This window comes from Pipra filicauda, unplaced genomic scaffold (genome assembly GCF_003945595.2).
Source record: "Pipra filicauda isolate LSUMZ 115617 unplaced genomic scaffold, ASM394559v2 scaffold55_size4083901_pilon, whole genome shotgun sequence".
NCBI classification, from domain to species: domain Eukaryota; kingdom Metazoa; phylum Chordata; class Aves; order Passeriformes; family Pipridae; genus Pipra; species Pipra filicauda.
The window spans coordinates 2,637,204-2,658,688 of NW_024104709.1; the positions used below are offsets into that span (position 1 = coordinate 2,637,204).

At 39.6% G+C, this 21,485-nt stretch overlaps 1 protein-coding gene across 1 annotated transcript in view; it reads right to left on the reverse strand.

Moving 5' to 3' along the window:
• ARID1B (AT-rich interaction domain 1B) overlaps nucleotides 1–21,485 on the reverse strand; it is a 323,933-nt gene that overhangs the window by 49,286 nt on the left and 253,162 nt on the right. The window contains 2 exon segments of the mRNA XM_039387426.1: nucleotides 10,122–10,449; nucleotides 16,788–16,967. Coding sequence (XP_039243360.1) covers nucleotides 10,122–10,449; nucleotides 16,788–16,967 — 508 coding nt within the window.

Genomic DNA, 21,485 nt, shown 5'->3' on the forward strand with positions numbered 1-21,485 from the left:
TGCAGTTTGAGTACACTGCCTGTTTTCTTCGTCTGGCTGATCTAAAGATTATTGTGCAAGACACTTTTTGAAAGAATAATAGAAATAGCCTTTCTACATATATTATTTTTCCTCTGATTACACAAATACTTATGCCTTTAGCATCATTACCATTACTTAGACTTTGCTAATAAACAACCGAGGAAGGAGAAACTTAAAAATTAGTTGTTTCTACCACACTGATTCAATGCTGAACCGCTAAGAAAAGCAGTCACAAAAACTTATTGTTTGTTTACAAACTATTGTCATCACATTAACCCTTTTTCCAGTGAAAACATCTGTCCAATGGGCTACCTACTTGCTAGTCATTTAAAGCCCAACAAAACACAGGAATGCCACACCACATCAAACATGGGAAGAGCAACATAAGAGGCACACGTAATTCACGAGTAGTGATGCTAATAACAACACAACTACATAACATTTGCACAGTTGAATGCATGTTGAGATCAGAATAAATCTCCCTATCCCATTTTACAGAGAACAAAAACTGAGGAAGAGATCCAAGATTAATAATGGTCTAAAATATGGCCAGAAGAATAATAAAGTGGTTGAATACAGTGAGAAAAATATAGCATAAGCCTGCAAAAAAAAAAATCTTTAACTTCATTTGATCCGAATGACAGAAAGGCGTGTGAGTGAAAAACATCTAGCGATAGTGAAAAAGGGTTTCCTTTTTGCTTGTTTGTCTGTTTTTTTAGGTTGAAACGATTTGATTTTGTTTTTATAAAGTTCCTTTTGTGTTAATAAGGTGTTTATGGTCTGAATTTCTTGGTGACCACAGTGTTTGGTCACTGGTTTTCAAACCCACAAGGAATCCCTGAAATGCTGAATAGCATTCTTAGAAGTGCAGTGACACCTCCATATTTTTATTTATTTGTGTAAGACCAAACTAAGCTCTTAATACTCAGTGCAACGTGTACTGGACAAATACAATTTATCCCATGCTGTGTGACAGAAAACACAGAACTACTGAAAAGTAGGCCAAGTCAAATGGCTTGTAATCCCATCGAAGCTCTGCTCCTGGCGACCTCTGCCTACCTTCCTGACAAGGTGGGTTTATACAGCAGCTCTAACAGCAACTGCTTGCACAACTGTCCCCATCAGACGTGATATCTGAACACTGTGGAGATACAATTCTTAGCCCAAATGGAGTGTGTGATAGGTAGAAGAGGACTGCTGTAATCTGCCCAGGAAGCAGAGCATGCATGAACTGGGTTTATAGGGAAAAAAGGAAAATTGCCCTGTATGCCATGACAGAGTCAATTTGGACCAGAATGCCAAGAAGGGCGATTTAGCCTGGTGTGACTCGGTATCAAAATGGGAATGACTCATATGACTCTCACTATGCACCTTCTATTTTTGTGCATGTTTATAAATAGCTGTATTAAAAAGTCGGAAGGCCCCATGAACTCTCTCCCAGAAAGATTACTTGAAATTGGGTAAGAGTCTGTTCCCAGCACATGAACAGCCAGAAGGTCACCAAAGCGTGGTGCTAAAAAGCTACAGGAATCAAGGACACACTGTTTCACTGACTCAATTTCCTGTGGTGGGACACTGCTTTGGGAGAGGCTCAACCCCCGAGCTCCCTTCTCTTCTACCTGGGGATGCTGCCTCTCACCCCCTCCTTACCATATTCAGTCATGTTCTCACACTGCTTTTTGAGCACCACTGCAACTCCATAGAGCTCGCTGTGCTGGCAACGAACTGAAAATCTAATAAAATCCCGACCGTTTCATGCCAGCTCTTCAGTGTATCTTTTCATAGTAAAATGTCATCTGGTTGACAGCAGTACACTGAGAACAACTGTGCATGTGCAGCAGCATGGCAAGGAAGTTCTCCAAAGGGATTTCCCAACAGGCACATTTTTACATACCTATCTTTGCCCAATGGCCTGGAGCAGTTATGTGTTTATTGATACTATTACCACCACTATTACCATCCGTCTCAGCTCTTTGGCACACTGAACAGTTTCACAAGAGCAATGTGGTGCATATGTCACCACAGTTTCAGCTGGCTCTTCACCTTTGGCTCAGAAGGTACCTGAAACCGGTTGTGACAACTGTAACAGGTATTTAATGTGATTGCCACTCGACACTTAAAGCCACTTTTAATACCATCATTAAAAAAATCTCATTGCTGTTATGCTATTTAATATGATTCTTACAAGGTTACTTATATGTCCAGCTAGAACTGATGCTTCCATCTGAACTCGCCAATAAAGTGAAGGGCTCTTCCCACTCATATTTTCCCAGGCAGCATTGCTAAAAAAAAAAAAAGTTTATTTTTCTCTCAAATACCACCACTGTAAACCAACCTAAAACCTTAAAAGCCCTTTAAAACCTGAAACCTTCCTACCATTTTTTATGTCTCTCCCTGTCACAAAAATCTTAAGCTGTTCAATCAGTCTTGTACTTGCACAGTGTATGTGCCAAATCACAGAGAGCAGTCATGGAATTAGCTTTCTTCATGAGTCCCATTAAAAAGATGGTTATTCCACTGTTTTGTTTTGCCTTTCTTTCTTTTTTCCCCCTCAATGAGTTCTGTGACTTAAACTAGATCTTCTGAGAGACAGTATGAAAATTCAGTTTCCTCATCTGAAACGTTTCTTGTCATCCAAGAAAGATTACTCAATCTAAGGTCTTCCCTTATTCTTTAACTTTATACAATAACAATTAATGAAGTACTGCATTCTTAATGTCCTAAAGATCACATTTTAAAGTACAGAATCTCTATGTAACATCCAACCCTGAGGCAGAATGTTAATAAACTACACAGAATCCTACACTGCAATTTTGTTTCAAAATAATTAGCATTTCTACGGAGGGCAATGACTCTCCTAAACAACCAAATCGAGCCAAAAATAATCTTGACACAATAATAATCAAATTAGAAGTGTCTCTGAGGTGAGTGAAAATTCTCATGCATGACTAAAAACCACCCTTCCTTCCCAACACACTCTTGCTTTCACAATTTGAGAATGGTTACTCTCTGAAGGAGGAAAGGAGTAGACTCTTGAGGTCTGTGGTTAATCTCTAAAGGCATGTACAGCATACAACAGTCTACTTGATTGATGAGTAACCAAAAAAGAAAAAAATGCCTCCCCAAATCACTGGTTGCCTGAAAGAGCTCTGCAGCATAGTGACAACCAGGGCTCCAAAATGATGGATTTACCTTTTAGTAAAACAAAATTCCAGATAAAAATATATTTCTTTTAGTCTCCCACAAGAAATGGGTTTGGTTAGCTCAGCATGTAGTTTCTTCCAATCCTTACATGATTTTATCAGCAATTTTGAGCTGATCCATAAAATGCATCTCCATTTAAATAAAATAATCACAAAAGATTTCTAGCTTTTCCCTTACTATAATAAAAACATATAAGCTGAGCTGTACTTACCCTCTCCTAACACACTGTAGAAAAAAGCCATACATGGTTCTGCTTTGAAAAGCAAAACATGAGGAAAGGAAACGCCCTTTCAAAAAAAGAAATAATTAAAAAATCAGCTTGATACAAATGACTGTTTCTCATGAAGAGGGAAGATGCATGGGTCCTTTAAAAAAGAAATATGACAATACTGGTTAATAGCTCCCTTAGAAATTACAGTTACAGTAAGCATTAGTATTTGGACTTTCTAACCCTTCAAATCACACAGAAACCTGGTGTGGAGAGAAAATATTCCAGCCATTACTGAATCACTACCAGCTTCAGGTGGAGCAAGCACGGTAGCTCTTTGGGCTTCACAGAGACATTCTGCAGTCATTTAGGCCAAGAAGCAATGCCACTTCACTGTGCTAAAACTATGTGGACTTTATTTTGGAAGCCAAGCGTGGTTTCATGGACTGAAACAAACTGCCTGGATATTCAAATGGCACTAATCAAAAGCAAAGTGGCACTCATTGTAGCATGATCCATCAGGATCCCTAAAGGAAATCTGTGAATGTTTGGAGGAGTTGAGCAGACCCCTCTGACTAGACAGTTTGAGACTGGAGAACTGTGAATGGCCTGAATTTGAACAGGAGTAACTCCTTCCATGTGACTGAACTTTAAATAAAAGACCCGGCAAAAAGAGCCTTTCTGCTAGGGGCTTATTTCAAAGGCCACAGATAACATACGGCACTGGCTCCAATTATGGCTACCAGTCCTATCTTAGTCTAGTTTACTTTGGGGATTTCACAGCTGGCAGCCTTTCATCTAGAAGTAGCCTGGTTTGAATAAGCAAAGAAACTTGAATGAGTACTTAACCTTCCTGCACTCCACTGAACTTCCCAGCAGAGAAGAACAGCACCTCCAAGCTTAAGGGGAAAAGGGAAAACAATGGAAAATATATACTCTGACTAGGGATTACAGAGGGTAAATTTTACTGGAGCATTCAAGACTTCCTGCTACAAAATTGCAGCTTTCCAAATCACAATTAGAATTTTAAACCCAAGTTTCAACATGAAAAGGGCCAGATTGGAAAGTACTACATAGAAACTGACAGGCTCTAGAATGTAAAACACCTAAAAAAGTTCTGGGTTTTATTTATATTATTATTCTTTTTAAAAAATTTATTCCCTATTTCCGCCTTGTTCTTTTTCCTTTTGACATTTTAATGCATCATGTCCATTACGATATTTCCTCACCAGTACCTTCTAGTCCATCAGCAGTGCTGCATTACCCTGCTGTTGGAGAAAATAATACGGAAAAAGTGCTTTGCTGGCACCAGCAACACAGAATATGAATTATACATACATAGCAGGAGAGAAATGCTAATGGAAGGTTAGTCTGCCTGTATGTGTGCAAGGGTGTATGCGCATGTAGACACAGACATACTATAGAGAAGACATCTAGAATGCACTTTTTAAACTAATTTACACTAATTGTGTTTCTCCGTCCAACAGAAATTCTCTAATATCAGTGCAGTTTTTCTAGATCAGTTTTACGACTGATTAAGAACTTACATAAATTCTTCTGACCACACTACAATAAGGCTGCAGTATCTAACCAGTTGGTAAGCATTTAGAACAGAACCATATCCTAGAATGCCTAAAGTTATGGCAAAGCAATGCAATATCACACATTACTGTAGAGACTGAACACCACTTCTCAGGTGTCATGGGGATCAGTGGACAATAACGTAAATATCCACCTTAATTTAGCAACCCAATGGGAAGGTTTTAAAATGGCCAGTGGTTGCAAATAGCTAAGCTGGTTCCCAATTCCTCAGTTTAATACACTACTATGTCTAACTCATCTCCTCTAAAATCAGCGACACTGAATTCTAAATTCATTCAATCTATAAAAAAAATTGCTTTAATTTATAAAATTGCAACACGCAATCCTGAGAATCATGTTAAGGTACACTGAGGTTAAAGAGACTGCCTTCAAAGATAGGACTGCTTCTCAAGTATGCACATCGAAACTTATTTTATTGTCATTACTTCAGGTATTGATAACTGCAGTTGCACCAGCAAAAAGCTCATTTCAGCATCCAGTTGGATGCGCATTTTACAGCCAGCTAGCACTGAATTACATCTTCTAAGGTCACATTGCTAATAGCATACAAGACAGCTATTTTGCAACTATGTCTTTACCTCTCCATATACTACAGTCCCACTTCCAAATGCTAAGAAGACATACTCAGAATGACACTCACTGCTAGCATGAGAGATGCTGAAAATGATGGTGACAAGCATCTAGCTCTGAAAACACCTGTTGACTTCAGGTGTTAATAATCAATTTTCAAAAGTCTGTACTGGGCATTTGCTATAGGAAACAAAAGCTCACAGACAGTGCACACATAGTCCTTGAAAAGTTTCAAGCTGAGCATCCACAAAGTGAGAAACTTAAAATTGGCTGGTACTAGAAGATACTGGCTAAATTTGCTGCCTTTGACATCAACAGGGAAAACACTATCTCATTTGCTTAAAATGGTTTGTTTTTACTGAAGGCTTATCGTGCTGTGGGTCTGTACAAACAGAAACACTTATCTATCACTATAAATACATGCACTGCTCTAAGAACCACAGCGTGATAAAAGACTTCATCTTCTGGAGCCACCTGGTTCTTGAAGGCCTCCACTGGGTTCTAGTCTCCAGCAGCAGAACCACCATTGGGGTCTCAGTCAGTGTCAGCCTAAGTTATGAAGAGTCTTTTCTTCCATGGATATGTTAGGTCTTCAACATCTAGTCCTAACTACTCAATGCTAGTCCTAACTACTTATGCTGAGACTAAGATAAATATAAAACCGGAAACACTGCTTTGCACTTTCTTTACACCGTCTTCCTGAAAATAAAGTGAATTACTGCATAGGGTCTTAGAGAGTTATTTAACATTGCCTGCTGTAAACTGTTACCCAGAGCAAGTTTAAACACCCTGGGTACTATGAAACAACAAAGAGGTTCAATGAAGAGGTCTTAAAAACACCTTTCTTTAGCCTGACTAGCTCAGTATTATTTGGGAAACACTGGCTTGCCTGCACAAGACAGACTGGCACATCACAAGATTTTAGGTTACAGGGAAGGTATTATGTAGCTGTAGAAATTAAGCTAAGCTTAACAGAAAGCAGGCCTCGAGATGAGGTCAAAGGCTAATTCAAATGGTGTAGACCTAGTATCTTCCACAGCCACCACTCTTTTATTTATATGATTTTTATCTTCTCTAATGAAAAGGGTGATGGTCTGCACCGAGGATGATACCTAGCTATAACTGGCTGACACTCAGATCTTGATCATCCAGCCCTGATTAATGAACATTGATTTTGTGCCCCAGTGGAAGTGATTTTATTCTGATGCATGCCATTTAAATTCATTTTACATAGCTGCTTAGTGTGGCTTGGCGAGGCAGAGGCAAACCAGCCTTCTTTGTCTAAATGAGACTGCTGAGCTGGTAAAGGACAGATCCTGTGGATTAACAGCTGAAGATAAATTTCTCTCCCCTATTGATACTTGGTTACTGAATCAACAAGTTGACCTTGAAGGGGATCACAACCAACTTGTACAGAAATACTGCTGTGTAACCATGACTCTGACACAACCATTTAATTTTCTTCTTAATTCTACATAGAGGAGTGTGTTTTACAGTAATAAAAACCCAACCATTTTTGAACTCCACAGCTGAAACTTATAAACTCAACACATTAGCATATAAGAGTGGATATCTTCCCAGTTAGGCAAAACAGTATGGTGGGAGTGCCCTCCTATTTCACTATTTTTTTTGGTTTTTTGAACAGAAGAATCAGTAGACTTGTGTTCTAATGTTTTGCATTTCTTTCTATTTTTTCTATGCACATAAATGAACGATATTATTAAGGAAAAGACCTAACAAGAGCATCTATAGAAAACTGGTAATTAAAACTTGTTAATTACCATAAAGGCAGTAGTTATTTGGGTATTACAGATTTCCTACAGAGGAACAACTGAAATGACATGATGGCAGGGAAGTCCATAAAGCTCAAATCTCAGGTGAAGATGAACTTGGTTGTGAGGGAGCAACAGGCTGGGAGCCAGAGTAGATACCTTCTCCCAGCTCTGTAATTTGTGGTATGGTTCGAGAAATGTAATAAAACTTCTTTGAAAATCCCATTAAGAAACCCTGTAATCACTCTTGCACTACAACACCTACTAGAAAGGGATCATACTTTGGATGTTGCAGTTCACTGCCTAGGCAGCAGTGACAATACCAGCAAGTTCAGCACCACTGTGAGACAAAAACACCAATGAGGAAAGAAAGATGATGCCCTGGGTCAGGGGGAGGACAGATCTCATTCCTTCTCAGTGATGAGGTTCTTCATTTCCCTTTTAGGAGCAAGGGAACAGAGCCATGTCAAAAGCCATGCAGATGTGTGAGTGAGTGACATGCAGATTTTCACTGAACTGTCACAGTGGCATTAGTAAAAAGAAAACAAAAAACTAAAAACCCCTCTACAATGCAAGTATTTCTCTATCTTTCAGTGATCTTTATACTCCTTCAGCACTCAGATGGCATGTTTATAAACAAAAAAATCCACCAAGGTCCCACAGCAAGTCCAGTTTACACTGCTACCTACCTGTACTGAGGCTGGTGCACCAAGGGAGCCTGAGTGCTGCCATAGTTGGGGTGCTGTGAAGAAAACAGGGGCTGTCCACCAGCCCTTGACTGGCTGGGAAAAGCAGGTGACATAATATTTGGTGGTCTAAAGCAGAACTGAAGAACAGACTCTTTGGATTTGCTCTGTATCACAAATCCAAATCATTGTTGAGTACATTCCTTTCATACGCAGGCCTGGAGGACTTGCAGGAGTCACCAAAAGCCATTACGCTTTCTCCTCTACAGTTGACTTGAGATCAAAGAGTGTGTTTGCAACCTACTGACATCAGAGCAGTGTGACAAGTTTCTCTCAATTTGCAGTTTATAAACAGCCCTTTCGCCAGTAATCGCAATAGAGCTTCAGTGATTCCTCAGCCCTTCCACAGGTGCTGGATCACTGGAATTGCCAATGTGTGATGGGAAGGCTCTGAAACAGCACAGTTTTGTCCAGGTAAAGCTAAAAACAAAAAGCAGTTTTACAAACTGACTTGGCAGGAAGGTGTGAGATAGGAATGGTAATCATTTAACCTAGTTTTTGATCAAACACCACACACTATGCCCAATGTGTAAGTTGAATCACAACCAAATTCTTTCCACTTAACACAAAGTCTTTTCTTGCTGTCAAGACCAACAAACGTGAGCTTTACCTTTCGTTCTGCGATTACACAGAAATCCTGCTCCTACAGCTGCAGTGATGGCCTATTTATTCCTTCGTGCCTGACCTATCAGCTTATAGCCTAAACCAGACAGAGAGAAGCAGACTTCCATAAATCCTACTAGGCAGGTCTGTTAACCAACAGAAGCAAGAGACTGCTGGTTCACAGATATCTGCTGGAGCATGGTCTATTTTAAGGGAGTCTGTTTCTATTTTACTGAACAAGAAGTGCACTAAATTTACTGTTATTGTTTTAAAAGTTTGCTGCTGCTTATCACTAGTAGCCACCTGCCTTCCACACTCGCAAAACAAGAAAGCAACAAATACAGGGACACGTTAGCTTCCTATTTCTTATTTTACATTGCATCTTGAATAATAAATACCTGTATGAGTATATGTGCATCTGCGTACACATATGCATAAGTGCAAGATGTGTAATACACACACATATAAACATGTTCACCAGAAGAGTCCAACTAGCTTTGTGTAATTCTCAGATATGATGGAACTTCTTGCAAGAGAAAAAGCTAATAAATATGCCAGAAGTTATTTGAGTCCAGAGAAATGTGGAAATTACTTAATCTGAAAAACTTCACAGAAAATCTAATTTAATTGCAAGTATTCAGGCATCTTAAAAACAAGCATGGACAGACATATATCCATGTACAAACAGCAACACTGCTCAAAGGGAAGACAAGAAGAGAGATGATGCCTCCAGTCTCTACAATCCTGTTTGCAGGTTCTCTCTTATGGATGCACAAGTGGCAGGTATCAACTCCAGATAACTACAGCTTGCTTTTCTCCTTCTGCCCTTCCCCTCCAGCTGTTCTCCTCAGCCTGCCCTCCTCTCCCCCTCTGCATGCCTGCTTACAAACAAGAATGTCCTGCAGAGGAGAACCGCAACAGCACTGCTGCCCAATATGTGGGTAGTAAATGCATGAGCTGATGGGCAGATTCATAAGCTTCCTTACTCTATAGCAGAGGCAAGCTGTCAAGGACATGTCAAGGCCCCCTCTTTACTGGAGATAAAAAAAATATAACCAGCTAATCAATTTGAAGTTGCAGAGGGCTTGTTTTTGACTCCTAATGTCACTGCAATCCTGCTGGTTTTCCTAAAGCCTGCAGTGCCAAGAACTAAGCTGGAAGTGGCCATCATCTCCATTGTCACAGCTGCTTTTTGGGAGAATAATTCAAACACACAACAACATGCTTTCCCCTTATGTTTAAGGAAAAGTATTCTCCCCACACATTATCTCCTCCCAGAGATAAGGGCACAGCTAGAATATGTATAAATGCATATTCACAGGCCTATACAGTGCGATTATTTCAGAAACGACAAACATTCCTACTTATTTAAACTCCTTTCACCTGAAGGCATACCTGCTCTGAGCGGAGTTTGCAGCAGCCTGCATCACTGCAGCAGCTGCCTCCTGTGCCTTACGGTTCACAGTTGGCATAGGTGGGCCCATCCCAGGGCCTCCCTGCTGAGGCATGCCAGGAGAATTGGGGGTCATACTGCTCATGTTTCCAGGAAATGGTCTGCTCTGCATCCCAGCTGATGGCATCCGTCCCAGGGGCATGGTACCACAAGGCTGGCTTGGCCCCTGTCCATGCATCTGACTGTTGGCATTTATACCCATGCCAGGTCCTGGGCCACTGTAACTTGTGTTGGGTACACCACTGTACGTCGGTGGTCTGGAGTAGTTTCCTGAACAAAATGATAAAAGCACAGAGAAAAACATTAAAACTTCTGAGCAAATATTTCTGTTTAGGAAGTAAACAGCAGCAGAACTTATGCATGTGAACTAAAGTGAACCATGCTGGCCTCAAAGTCGAGACAATTTTTTTACATTGAGGACAGACAAGCAGTGGAACAAGCTGCCCAAGGAGGTTACTCAGACTCCCTGCTTGGAGGTTTTCAAAACTCAGTTGGATAAAGCCAAGACTAACCTGCTCTGATTCTTTATCTGACACTAATTTGAATAGAAGGTCAGCCAATAATAACACCTGAGCACTCTTCCAACCTGAGTGATCTTATGAATCTGATTTTCAGGTACCCTCAAATATTTTCTCTCATATGTGTTATGAGGCAACAACAAATACAGAAAAGCACAGCCTCCAGAGGGTTAACAGCACAGCACACAGTACACAACCCCCTTCTGCAGTAAAGAGGGACGTGGCATGTAAGGACCCCATTACATAAGCTCAAGGAAGAATCTTATTTTTGTAATTTCATGTTCTCATTCCTTTGTCTTTCGCCAATTTCAGCAACAGGCTTCTTGCTCCTAACTGTTCTGCCCATTTGTGTCAGAGATGATTTGGCATGGACTGGTGAGGATGGCTGTTGGGCTCCAAGAAAGATTCTTGCTTCCTCCTGCCCTATCCTGCCTTCCTGGTAAGTTCAGTTTGGCTATGCCAGCAGAAGGGGTGGTAGCTTACAGTGCACCTTCTCTGGGAAAACTAGTATTAACATGAGTAATCAGCAATAGTACAGAGATGCTAATATAAGCAGGTGCCTTACAAAGGATGGCATGAAAACCTGGCTGACCTCAATCTATGTTGTCACTAGAGTAAGTGCTCCACTTGCAGCACCTTAACTCGTCTGAGTGCTGATTTTCCTGTCATGTTGAAATCTCAAGAAAAGGCGAGTTTACAGTTGCAGTGTTACAGAAACAAACCCAAGCAGCATGAGAAAGAGAAAAAAAAAAGAAAGCTAAAGATATGATAGAAAACTATTTTAGGAAATGGATCACAGTCATCAGTTTTGACTTGTCTTCATTTCCATCTCATCCAGAATAGTGGAAACACGACCCATTCCCTCCCTGTGGGATGCCACAGAGCAGAGTTTCCTGAATACTCTCAGATATTCCCACGCTCATTTGAAGGCAGAAGCTGTTGGACTCTTCCTCTGAACGTGGATATCAGCCATGTCTCTCCTCAGGCCTCAGCTACCAGGCAGAGGAGTTGGTGGCATGCAACTCCTGTTTATATTTAAAATAAATATATTCATCCATCATTTGAATACACACATAATTAACTAATATGCTCCTGCTGCTGTGCTTTGGCTAATCTTCCTCTCCTCCCCACCCTGTTACTGACTCACTCTGCTACAAGATCTCCTCGATGAGAAGGCGTGAGACCTATGCTTCCCAAGGAAGTGGAACAACCATTCTCTTCTGTTTTAAAAACCAAGTTTCCACCTGGGGGTCCTCCTAGAAGGATTCTCAATGTGTGGTTCAACAAAGATGAAAGGCTCTAGATTCAGCTTTATGCTGTTTTCAGACTGCCCTGTCACTTCTTCTCCTCTTCTAGGCTTCACTGCTGGCAGCTCACTATTCTCTGCTCAGCGAGCCATTGCTCCCAGACAGAGTTTTGCTTGCTGAGACCCGCTTAAGTCATGCTTCTGATCCTACATATGTGACCGCACACGGAAGGGTTGACTAGTTTCATACTGCTCTGCTATGTGTTACAGGCGTAGCATACAACTTGGATGTTGCTCTGGTTTTCCAGCTGCTTTGCGCAAGAAAAATGTAATGCAGCAAGACGGTGTATTTGTGCACTCAAAGATTAGGCACAGCCAGTTAATGCATCTTATGTACATGTAACAGCACCCAAAGTGAAGCAAATTCCCTCCCTAGACTAGCAGACCTGATAACCATAATCACTGGGAGCTACTGTCAGTCCAATTTACATAAAGCCAATTTGTTTTGTCATTCGGGGTCTACGAAGTACAGTTCAACAGCATGCTTGGAGGAGCAGACACCAATGCTGAACACTCTTGCTGTTTTGATGCTATTTTGAATTGGGATAGAAAATCTCTTCTTTCATGCTTTGGCTTTTCCAGTATAAGCACAACAGAGAAAAAACAGTGGAATCTTCTCCATAAAAATATGTGGCTCAGTTAAAATAGCTCCTAATCATTCATCTCCAGGGATACGCATCCAAGAGTACAGGGAAATCATCTTTTCAGTAAGGAAAACAAGTTTCTATGTTTTTTCCGTGTTTTTTTTTTCCCCCTAAGCATTTCCTCAATACCTCAAGTACTAGCTATTTTCATACCTTTCAGATAAAAAAAAAAAAAAAAGGAAAAAGAAAAAAAAAGCGCAAAATAAAAGCCAAACAAAATACAAAAGGAATTGCCAGGAATGAGGAGCGCAATCTTATTTCCATGTTTCTCTAATAGATTAGTAATTTGTTGGCAGTGGCTTTGACAGAAAACAGATGGATGCAGCATTAAACACAATGAATGCAGCAGATGCTAGGCCAGCCCACATCAGCTGGACGTGTCAGGCAGCCAAGTCCAAGAGCCCACACTTTTCAAGTGGGTACAAGCCTGGCAACAGTGGCTGTACAATACCACCGAACAACTCCTCCCCTCCATATCTAAGGGATTTTTGATTCCAACTCCCTCTTGGCAAAGTAGAATTGTACCCAGAGAGACAACATCTCAAATGCATGAGAAAAACCAAAGCAATAACTGGAATCGGGAGGGGAAAAAAAAAAGTGTAATGAAGATAAAGTAAAAAAAACGCTGACTAACAACCTGCCAAAGACAGATGTTCATACTTACCGCTGAAACTCTGGTCCACTTTGTTCAGGTTTGCTGAACAAAGTGCTCTGATATCTTGCCATTTCTAGGCAAACTGAAAAGAGGGAAATTTGAGAACTGACTGCAAGCTTTGCTTTCTGCTTCAGAGACATAGGTCAGATTCACAGTATTAAAAATAATATCTTAAAATAATTTTAGAATTTTTTACATGTGCATTTAACCATCAAGTTTTTCTTGTACAGAAAATTTAAACATGTTGTTCTGAATTCCTCTGAACTATTTTACCTGGGGGACTTCAGCAAGATATAGTTGATATGTAAGTCTTAACTCCACAGGCTGTTGCATATGTGGGTCTGGATTCAGTGGTCCAGACTCTCAAGATACTTAGGGAATCTCATCCTTAAGATGCTAACATTTTAATTAAAATCTAGGATTAAAATCAGTGGGAGCTAGATAGCAAAATGCTATTGTGAAGTGAGTCCAGCATTGAAAGTTGCAAAGCACAAATACTCAATTCATACTACTTTACCATTAAAAAAGGGGGTATAACTTACTGTGAAGTTCTGGGGTTGTGGTTCAAACATACTCAGTAGTGATTTCTCTCTTTGTTATACCCAAACAGAACACTTTTACTACTGAATTGAGTAGGAAAAGTTAGGGAGACAGGATGCATTTCTGAAATGTTCTACTGATTCACAAGAAGTTTTTCTCTGCCCCAGCCTTAAAAGATCCAACTGACTACAGCATCTAACTGCTCTCCAGAGTGCATTTAAGGGACATTTTGCTGTGGCAGCAGTCTGATGCTCAGGTTATAGACCAGAGCTTCATTAACCCCCGAGCTAGATGCTGTCCAAATACAAATCAAAGACTGTTTCTTTCAGTAAAAACTTACCTTCTTGCTCTGCTTTTGTTTTTTACTCTTGAGGACAGGAAAATGCTGGGATTTAATAAAAAATTAAAACTAATGTTCTGTACTGCATGCCCCTGTTTTGTATCCCAGACATAAAAAATGTGGAGCCAAAGCCATTTATTATTTTTGTAGGAAATGGTTTCACAGAATTGGACTAGGTCCCCAGTACAGAACCGCTTCCTGGGAAAATATATTCTGTTCTTATTATAGATCTAAGTGTCATGTAAACACATGAAAATCAAATAAATCAACCATAGGCATGAAATGGATCATTCTGCTCTCATGAACTGGGGGCTAATTCTTCCAATCCAAACCTATTGGTGCAGTCTTACTATGGTGAGCAATTCCACTGCACTAGAGGACACTAGCCTTGAGCAACAGTTTTCAAGACAGCACATAGTGAAATCCAGCATTCAGAGCTGGATCAAAAGCTTAGTGTCCAGATATAAAAATACAAGTAGTCCTGTCAAACTCAGCCTGTGCTTAGCAATGTTATGGTGGAAGGCCTATGTGAACAAAACGTGGAAAACAAATCAGATCCTTGAGAATGACTTTAATAATTTAAAACTTGGGTGCAACCCAGGTAATTTTGACATATTTGTTATTTTGGCAGTAAAAGGCAAATGAGGTAACATTATTATATATTCATCATTGCTGGCATATGATTGTGCTTTGTAGGAGGGTATGTTAAGAGTTGCAATTACAGATTACTTTCATTAAAAATGAAAAAATGCTATTAAAAACTTAAATTCAGGTAAATACGTGACTTGTAAATATCATCATCTTCATCCCTGGATTTTATTAATGGTCAGATTAGCCTGGTGAAAATGTAGTATTCTTTTAGTCTAATTGTTACCTACAGAGCTGAAAGTCTGCAAGGCTCTAATTTTATGATGACCGTGCACAGGATCACTAGTATTTTCTAAGAGCTGGCAGAAGAACACACTTTTCATCCATCACACTATTCACCAAACCCTTCTGAAACGGACTGTTAATGACAATGATGCTCATTTTCTTCCTGTCCCTCAAGTTCACTTTTTAATAGCAGTTTCTTCCTGACCATGACCCATAAAATCATTACACAGGCACTTTCATCTACAGAGGGAGGAAAAGAACTGCTGAACTCAAGCAAAAAAGAAAGTAGTATTCAGCGTGTTACTTAAATGCATTGATTTAGTACAAAAACCCTTCCATTCAATCAGTGTGGATGGCTAATGTTTTACTGCACTTGACACCCACTATTCCCATGGTTTGGAATCTCAGCAGCAGCAGTACAGCTGGAAGTCAGGACAGCACATCATAAATCCACTGGAGTTTTTACCAGTTAAGCTAGTTGCTCACTGTGCAGATAAAAATAAGCACTTGGACAACATTTTACGGCCACAAAATGGTTTCCAAATAAAAGGAAAGCACCAGTCAACTGGAGTTAGGTAATTAATCTTCACACATGGCTATAAGGCATTACTAGCCTCATTTTACAGTTATGGAAAGCGAAGCAGAGAAATGAATCTACTTGCCTAAGCTGAAAGATGATGTAAAAGGCAGAGCCAAAATCAGAAACTGGGAAATGTTGGCTTGTAGCCCTCTGCTCAGAACACTAAACCAAATGCTATCCAGAGACGGAAGAGAAAGGAACATTACACAGGGCAGCAAGGCTCCCTGCAAACAAACATCAGAACTAGTTCTCAGAAACTCTGGAGACTAAAATAACCCTCCTTGCTAGCATGGGCAAGTCATCAAGCCCTTACAGAAACTCCCACTGCTAGCACCAGTCCTTTTTGAGGCTTTTAAGTAAGAAAGTAATAGTAGGAAGCGCTGAAATCGAAAAGCTTCTTTATGTACCTTTGAAGAAAATACAGCCCATTATATATTCCATGGCTTGACTTCAACTTCATTAAACCCTTAAACAGATGCATACTTTATAAAGGTTATCCATTAAAGGCAAAACAATAGACAAGTTCAAGGTTGTCCAGGGGCAGAAACTGTGTATTCCATTTTTGTTTTACTCCCTCACCAATTCTGTCAAACAAGCAAAATAAAAGGAACGGTCTCTCTCAGTCTGAAGGGTTAGTTAAGATTCACAAACCATATGCATTAGAGCTCAATACTCTATTTCTACAGTAGCCACTGTATTATTATGCTTGTTAGAAGACTTTACCCTCACAGTTACCATGCAATTTCAGGTTGGCCTTGGGATTTCATCCAAGAAAAGAAGTCCTATTTTGGAATCAGTGTTGTGACCCTTATTCCTTGCTTGCTCAAACGCAGCCTCATCACATAGATGACATGCTTGGGCTCCTAAACAATAGAACTGGCAGTGCCACAGATTCATGATTCCCTTGCCTAATTTAAGGCCACTAATTTTATGCAGAGGAAGGTGCTAATAATAGAAACAACTTCTTCCACAAGGTGCAGCAGCTCCACCTTCATATGACAGCTTTATTTGTTTAGGATTTTTTTTTTAGAGAGTGTGTTGTGTGTGTGGTTTTTGTTGTTTTTAAGGAATCACCTACCTAAGTACACGATACATCTATAGGCTGAAAAGAAATATATAAATTATCATATCTATTACCAGTGAGCATTTTACCTTGTGGTCCATACTGGCTCATCTGAGGCCCATAAGTACCACTTGAATTACTCTGCTGAAAGCTACCCATTCCAGGATGCACTTGGCCTCCAGGTGAGGGGTGTGGTGACATGGAAGGTCCAGTTTGCTGAGGTCCATACTGTGACATTTGGGGGTTCCTCTGTATGCCTGCCATAAAACCTAAAGGGAGAAAACGGCCAAAACAAAAATTAATATTCAGGTAACTATCCTTTATTTTTAAGAAATCTTTGGCATTAAAATAAACCAACTCTCTTTAGTTATTTTCAGACTCAAAATACTCAGAAAACTGCTGTTGTTCATACAAACAGAAACAAACACATCTCCAAGTCAGCAAAGCTCTCTCAACCACAAAAACCTGCACGCATGGTTCCAAAACCCGTACTTGTAAAAGAAAGACAGGGCAGTCCTGCTTAGTTACAAATGGTTGTTAATTTTAAAATTAAAACAATTTTTAGGAAAAAAAATAAGGCAATTATCTGCATTACTTAATTAGTAGTAGGGAATTTGCCTGATGACTTATGGTGGGAGTATCACATTTTCCAAAATTATATGTTGCTACCAAAATGCCTAACTTCAGCATATAGAAACTCACTGTAAATACTTCCATTGCCCACAAAGTCTCCAGAGCTAAAATTTACCACTATGTGAAAACTAGTCATACCAGTCAGAAATAACAGTCGGTTTGTTATGTATTTGTGCTCTAGGTCCTTCTTCTAGTCTGTCCCCAGCACACCTCTACTGTATTCTCTTCTTTTTCCCTTTTGTAAATGTATTAATGAATCCCAATTTAATTCGAGGTTCAAAAGCTGCAGCAAGAGATCTAGTGAAATGCTCTAAAATTTAGAAGCTTCATATAAAGAAACAGAACCAAGCCTATAAAATGGGAGATGAAGTCGCTTTTGTGGTGGGGGTTTTTAAGTTTTCATGAACTGAGAAAAATCGTGCAATCCTGCCCATGAAATGTCTATGTAAGGATGCTGGCTTTCTAATGTTTTGCACCTTGAAAGGTTTTAGTGCTGCTTTCAATGTTGAAGAGGATGTGCTGACAAGATGGTAAGGTTTTTTTTTCTTATTTCTGGAGGAAATCCGCTTTCATTTCTGTTCTGCTTGCCTGTTTAATTTCATCTTAACCTTTCTCTGCAAGGTAAGCCACGCACGTACCGCAGGACAGTGTCCACTCTGCTGCCACTAAGCCTGGTGAGGAGAAGACATGGCCCCAGAGGGCCAACGTGCCCTAGCACGGCTGCCTTGTGGCCCATGCTGCAGCCAGGTCAGACACTCATGGTTTGGGGCCGCAGGGAGATGAAATGTTACTTATGAAAGGTGCCTCCTCCACTCTCCTCCATTAATTTTAGACATTATTAGACATATAGAGACACATGATCAAAATCCTAACTGAAAACACTGAGGTGCAGGTTGTATGGAGAAAAACCATGAGCTGAGATGACCTTGTACCCCCTTGCACCCAATTCTTTCGTGCTATGAACAGCTGTATTGTGCTAAAACTCTTAACAACTGCCAGATTTGACAGAATATGCATCAAGTCTTCCTGATCTTTGTGCAAGCCCCAAGACAAGGAACTCGATTACACCTGAATTACAAAGTCAGAACCTGACACTTGCTCTGGAGGGAGCCAGAACGCACACACTGACACCCAACATGACAAATAACTGAGTGTGAAATGGCAGCTTAGAAACTGGTCTCTAGTGGTTGGAAAACTCCACACTTCCGCAAAGGAAAGCTTGCATGACCTTCTCCACTTAGCTTTGTTTTGAAACAGACCCCTTGATTTTTAAAACAGTTCCACTCTGTGCACAAATCTTATCACAAAGCCTATATCTTCTGCTGATAGTTCTGTAAGTAATTTAGAAACCTAATACAGTCATATGTCTGTACAAAATAAATGCTTGTGTTCCCAACACACAAACACCATATATATCATGCTTGTGAGATCCATTTAAATGAAAAAAAAATCATACTGGTCACACTAAGATTTTTATTATAAAAATAGTAAAGTTACTCCTGATTCTCGTACAGATGTGAGGTTTTTCTGTTCGCTGTGGGCCTTTTAATCTATACGAACTAACTTGCCAAATACTGTGCTAGTGATTAAGGTTTTTCAGCCCAGTTATTATTGCAGGCAGTACTTAACACCACAAGGATGGATGACACACAGAAAAGCTACCAGTACAGTAATTTCCAGTAGTGATGCAGAGGGACTGCTGGTTGTTGAAGCTAAAGGAGAACATAGACTAATGTCTAACGAAAAACATGGAGAATATTACTTTTGGCCACCCCTGTTGTTGTCAAAAAGGCTTCTGGAGGGACCAAAGTAATAAGTGAAGTAAGTGTTTCTACTCAAATGACCTCTTCTTCAGTAAACTTCTCATCCATTTCTGATGCTGTGGAATGGACTGCATAGCTACAAGTACAGTCATAAATAAAACATGCCAGAAGGAGAGTGGTGGCTCTTGTGTTCCCACAGACAAACCTTCCCACTCAATCCTGTTAGTCTTATCTGTATGACTCCTGTGTACAGTTCCTTGTCCTGCCTTATACATGCTCTGGGCTGTAGCTCAGGGAGTGCTCACAGGCATTGGCCAAAACCATGCCATGGGCATGCCAGTCATTCAAGAGTAGAGACAACTGTCTGATAGCACTCAAACTCATGTTCTAGCCTTAGTTTACAGAGATGTTGACTAATATAACAAGAAACGAAAAGACTTCTTAACTACTTTTGACGTGAGGCATGAGTTTCACCATCCCAGAGGGTGTAAGATTCCTCTCAAATCAAGGTTGGCTTTGCTATCCTCTCTTGAAAGAAGATAAAAAATTAAGACAGGTAAAAAATTAAGGAAAAGGAATCCTGAAATTCAGGAAGAATATCTGTGCTGTCTTATCTTCTGTTACTGTCTGTACAGTATGTTGAAACACGGTATTAAAACAGGACATGCTCCAACTTCCTTCCAGAGAGCAGAGGAGTCATCTCACCTACACTTGTGATGGGGAGAAGGTAAGAACAGATTCTTACTGTGTTCTGGATGCCATTACAACATAGAGGAGTCTCTTGTCATCAACCTCCATGAGAGTCCAGTGACTATTCAGAGATCAGTGCATGAGTTTGAAATGTTTCAAATATTTGTAGAAAGCTCAGATGTCTTACAGAGAAAAGGGTTCCTGGTCAATACATTAGCATTCATGCATCATAAAGAGAAAACAACATCAATTCTAAAAATCTTATCAGGAACGAAAGGGAGCAGCTGGCATCCATTCATTTTTCCTTATTTACACACATTTTCCCTAGTGTTCAACTTCATTTTATAGCCAATACAAAAAGAAATAAATTTTCTTTCCAGAAAATTAGATCTAAGATAAAGTTTTCTTTTGTAAAGAAGGGAAGTAAGATTACATTAGTGCTGCACTGGAGTAACGGTAGTGGAGTGATTCAACAGCCAGACTGCATCTGACATGTCAACCTCTGTGACAACAAGGTGGGTTGTTTTGTCTTTTAAATAAACTGCTAGGAAAGAGTATGAGTTAAGACTTTCAAAACTGCAATGGTAACATGCTGCTCATCAATGAACAAATCTACTCCCTTCCCTTAATGCTAGTGATAAAAAAGAGGTAGAAGTGATGCTTTACTTGCCATCATAACAAGACATTACTTATTGAAAAAACACTGGAGTAGGTTTTCACAAACTAAGCTATTTCAGAAGCAGCTGAATTAAGTGACCCTGACAGAAGCATTTTCTTCCTTTTTAGTTTTTTTTTATACTACACTTTATATTATTCATTTTATACTATACCTAAAGAATGATTGTCTTTATTAAAAACCATTTTAATATTGTAGTCATCTTTGCTTTTTTTTTCCAGTTCTAAATGAAGCAGTACCATACTTTTAACAATTATCACACCATAACAATAATAAAATATGTGTACATGTTCAAGTATAACATACATACAATGTTTAAAAATGACCAGGTAGCTCTTTATTTTTCTTCTTTCTTTTTAGTAAAACACAGAGGAAAAATATAAACTGAATAATGCTTATGACAGAAATGTTTCTGTTCCTTTGATGAAGGAAAAGAAAAAAATGAAGCTTCTGTTGTCCTAAGCAGCACTAACATCTGTTAATATACATCATATAGCTAATACCCCTTATGATGCCTTTTAAAAAACATTTAAAACCTTTTCTTTCCCTTAGGCATATGTACATACAAACCGGATAAACAACAGTAAATTACTAAAGCTTCACGAAATTATGCAGTAAGGTTGTATTAATTATATTTGTACATTGACCAATAAAAAAATCATGTGTTTCTTGAATACTATCTCCTTAGCACTAACCATGAAAAACTCCCACCGAATGTGCAGGGTGCTGCTATAAAATCTCAAATGGATTCATCTGATATTTTAAAATCTTGGCTTGAATATGAAAAAAACTTACAGAAAAGTAGAAGCAAATACAAAGGAACTGACTGCAAAGGAACAAGTTATTGCATATCAGTTGATGGACAGTAACTGTCTACTGGCACACAACGCATGGTCAATAAGAGGTCTTTTGATTTAGCCATCGATTTTCATGAATGAATTAAACCTGAAAACACGTGGAACACTTACTCACTTTAAGCTCACAAAAACTTTGGAGTTTACAGTGATAGGAGATCATAATTAAAG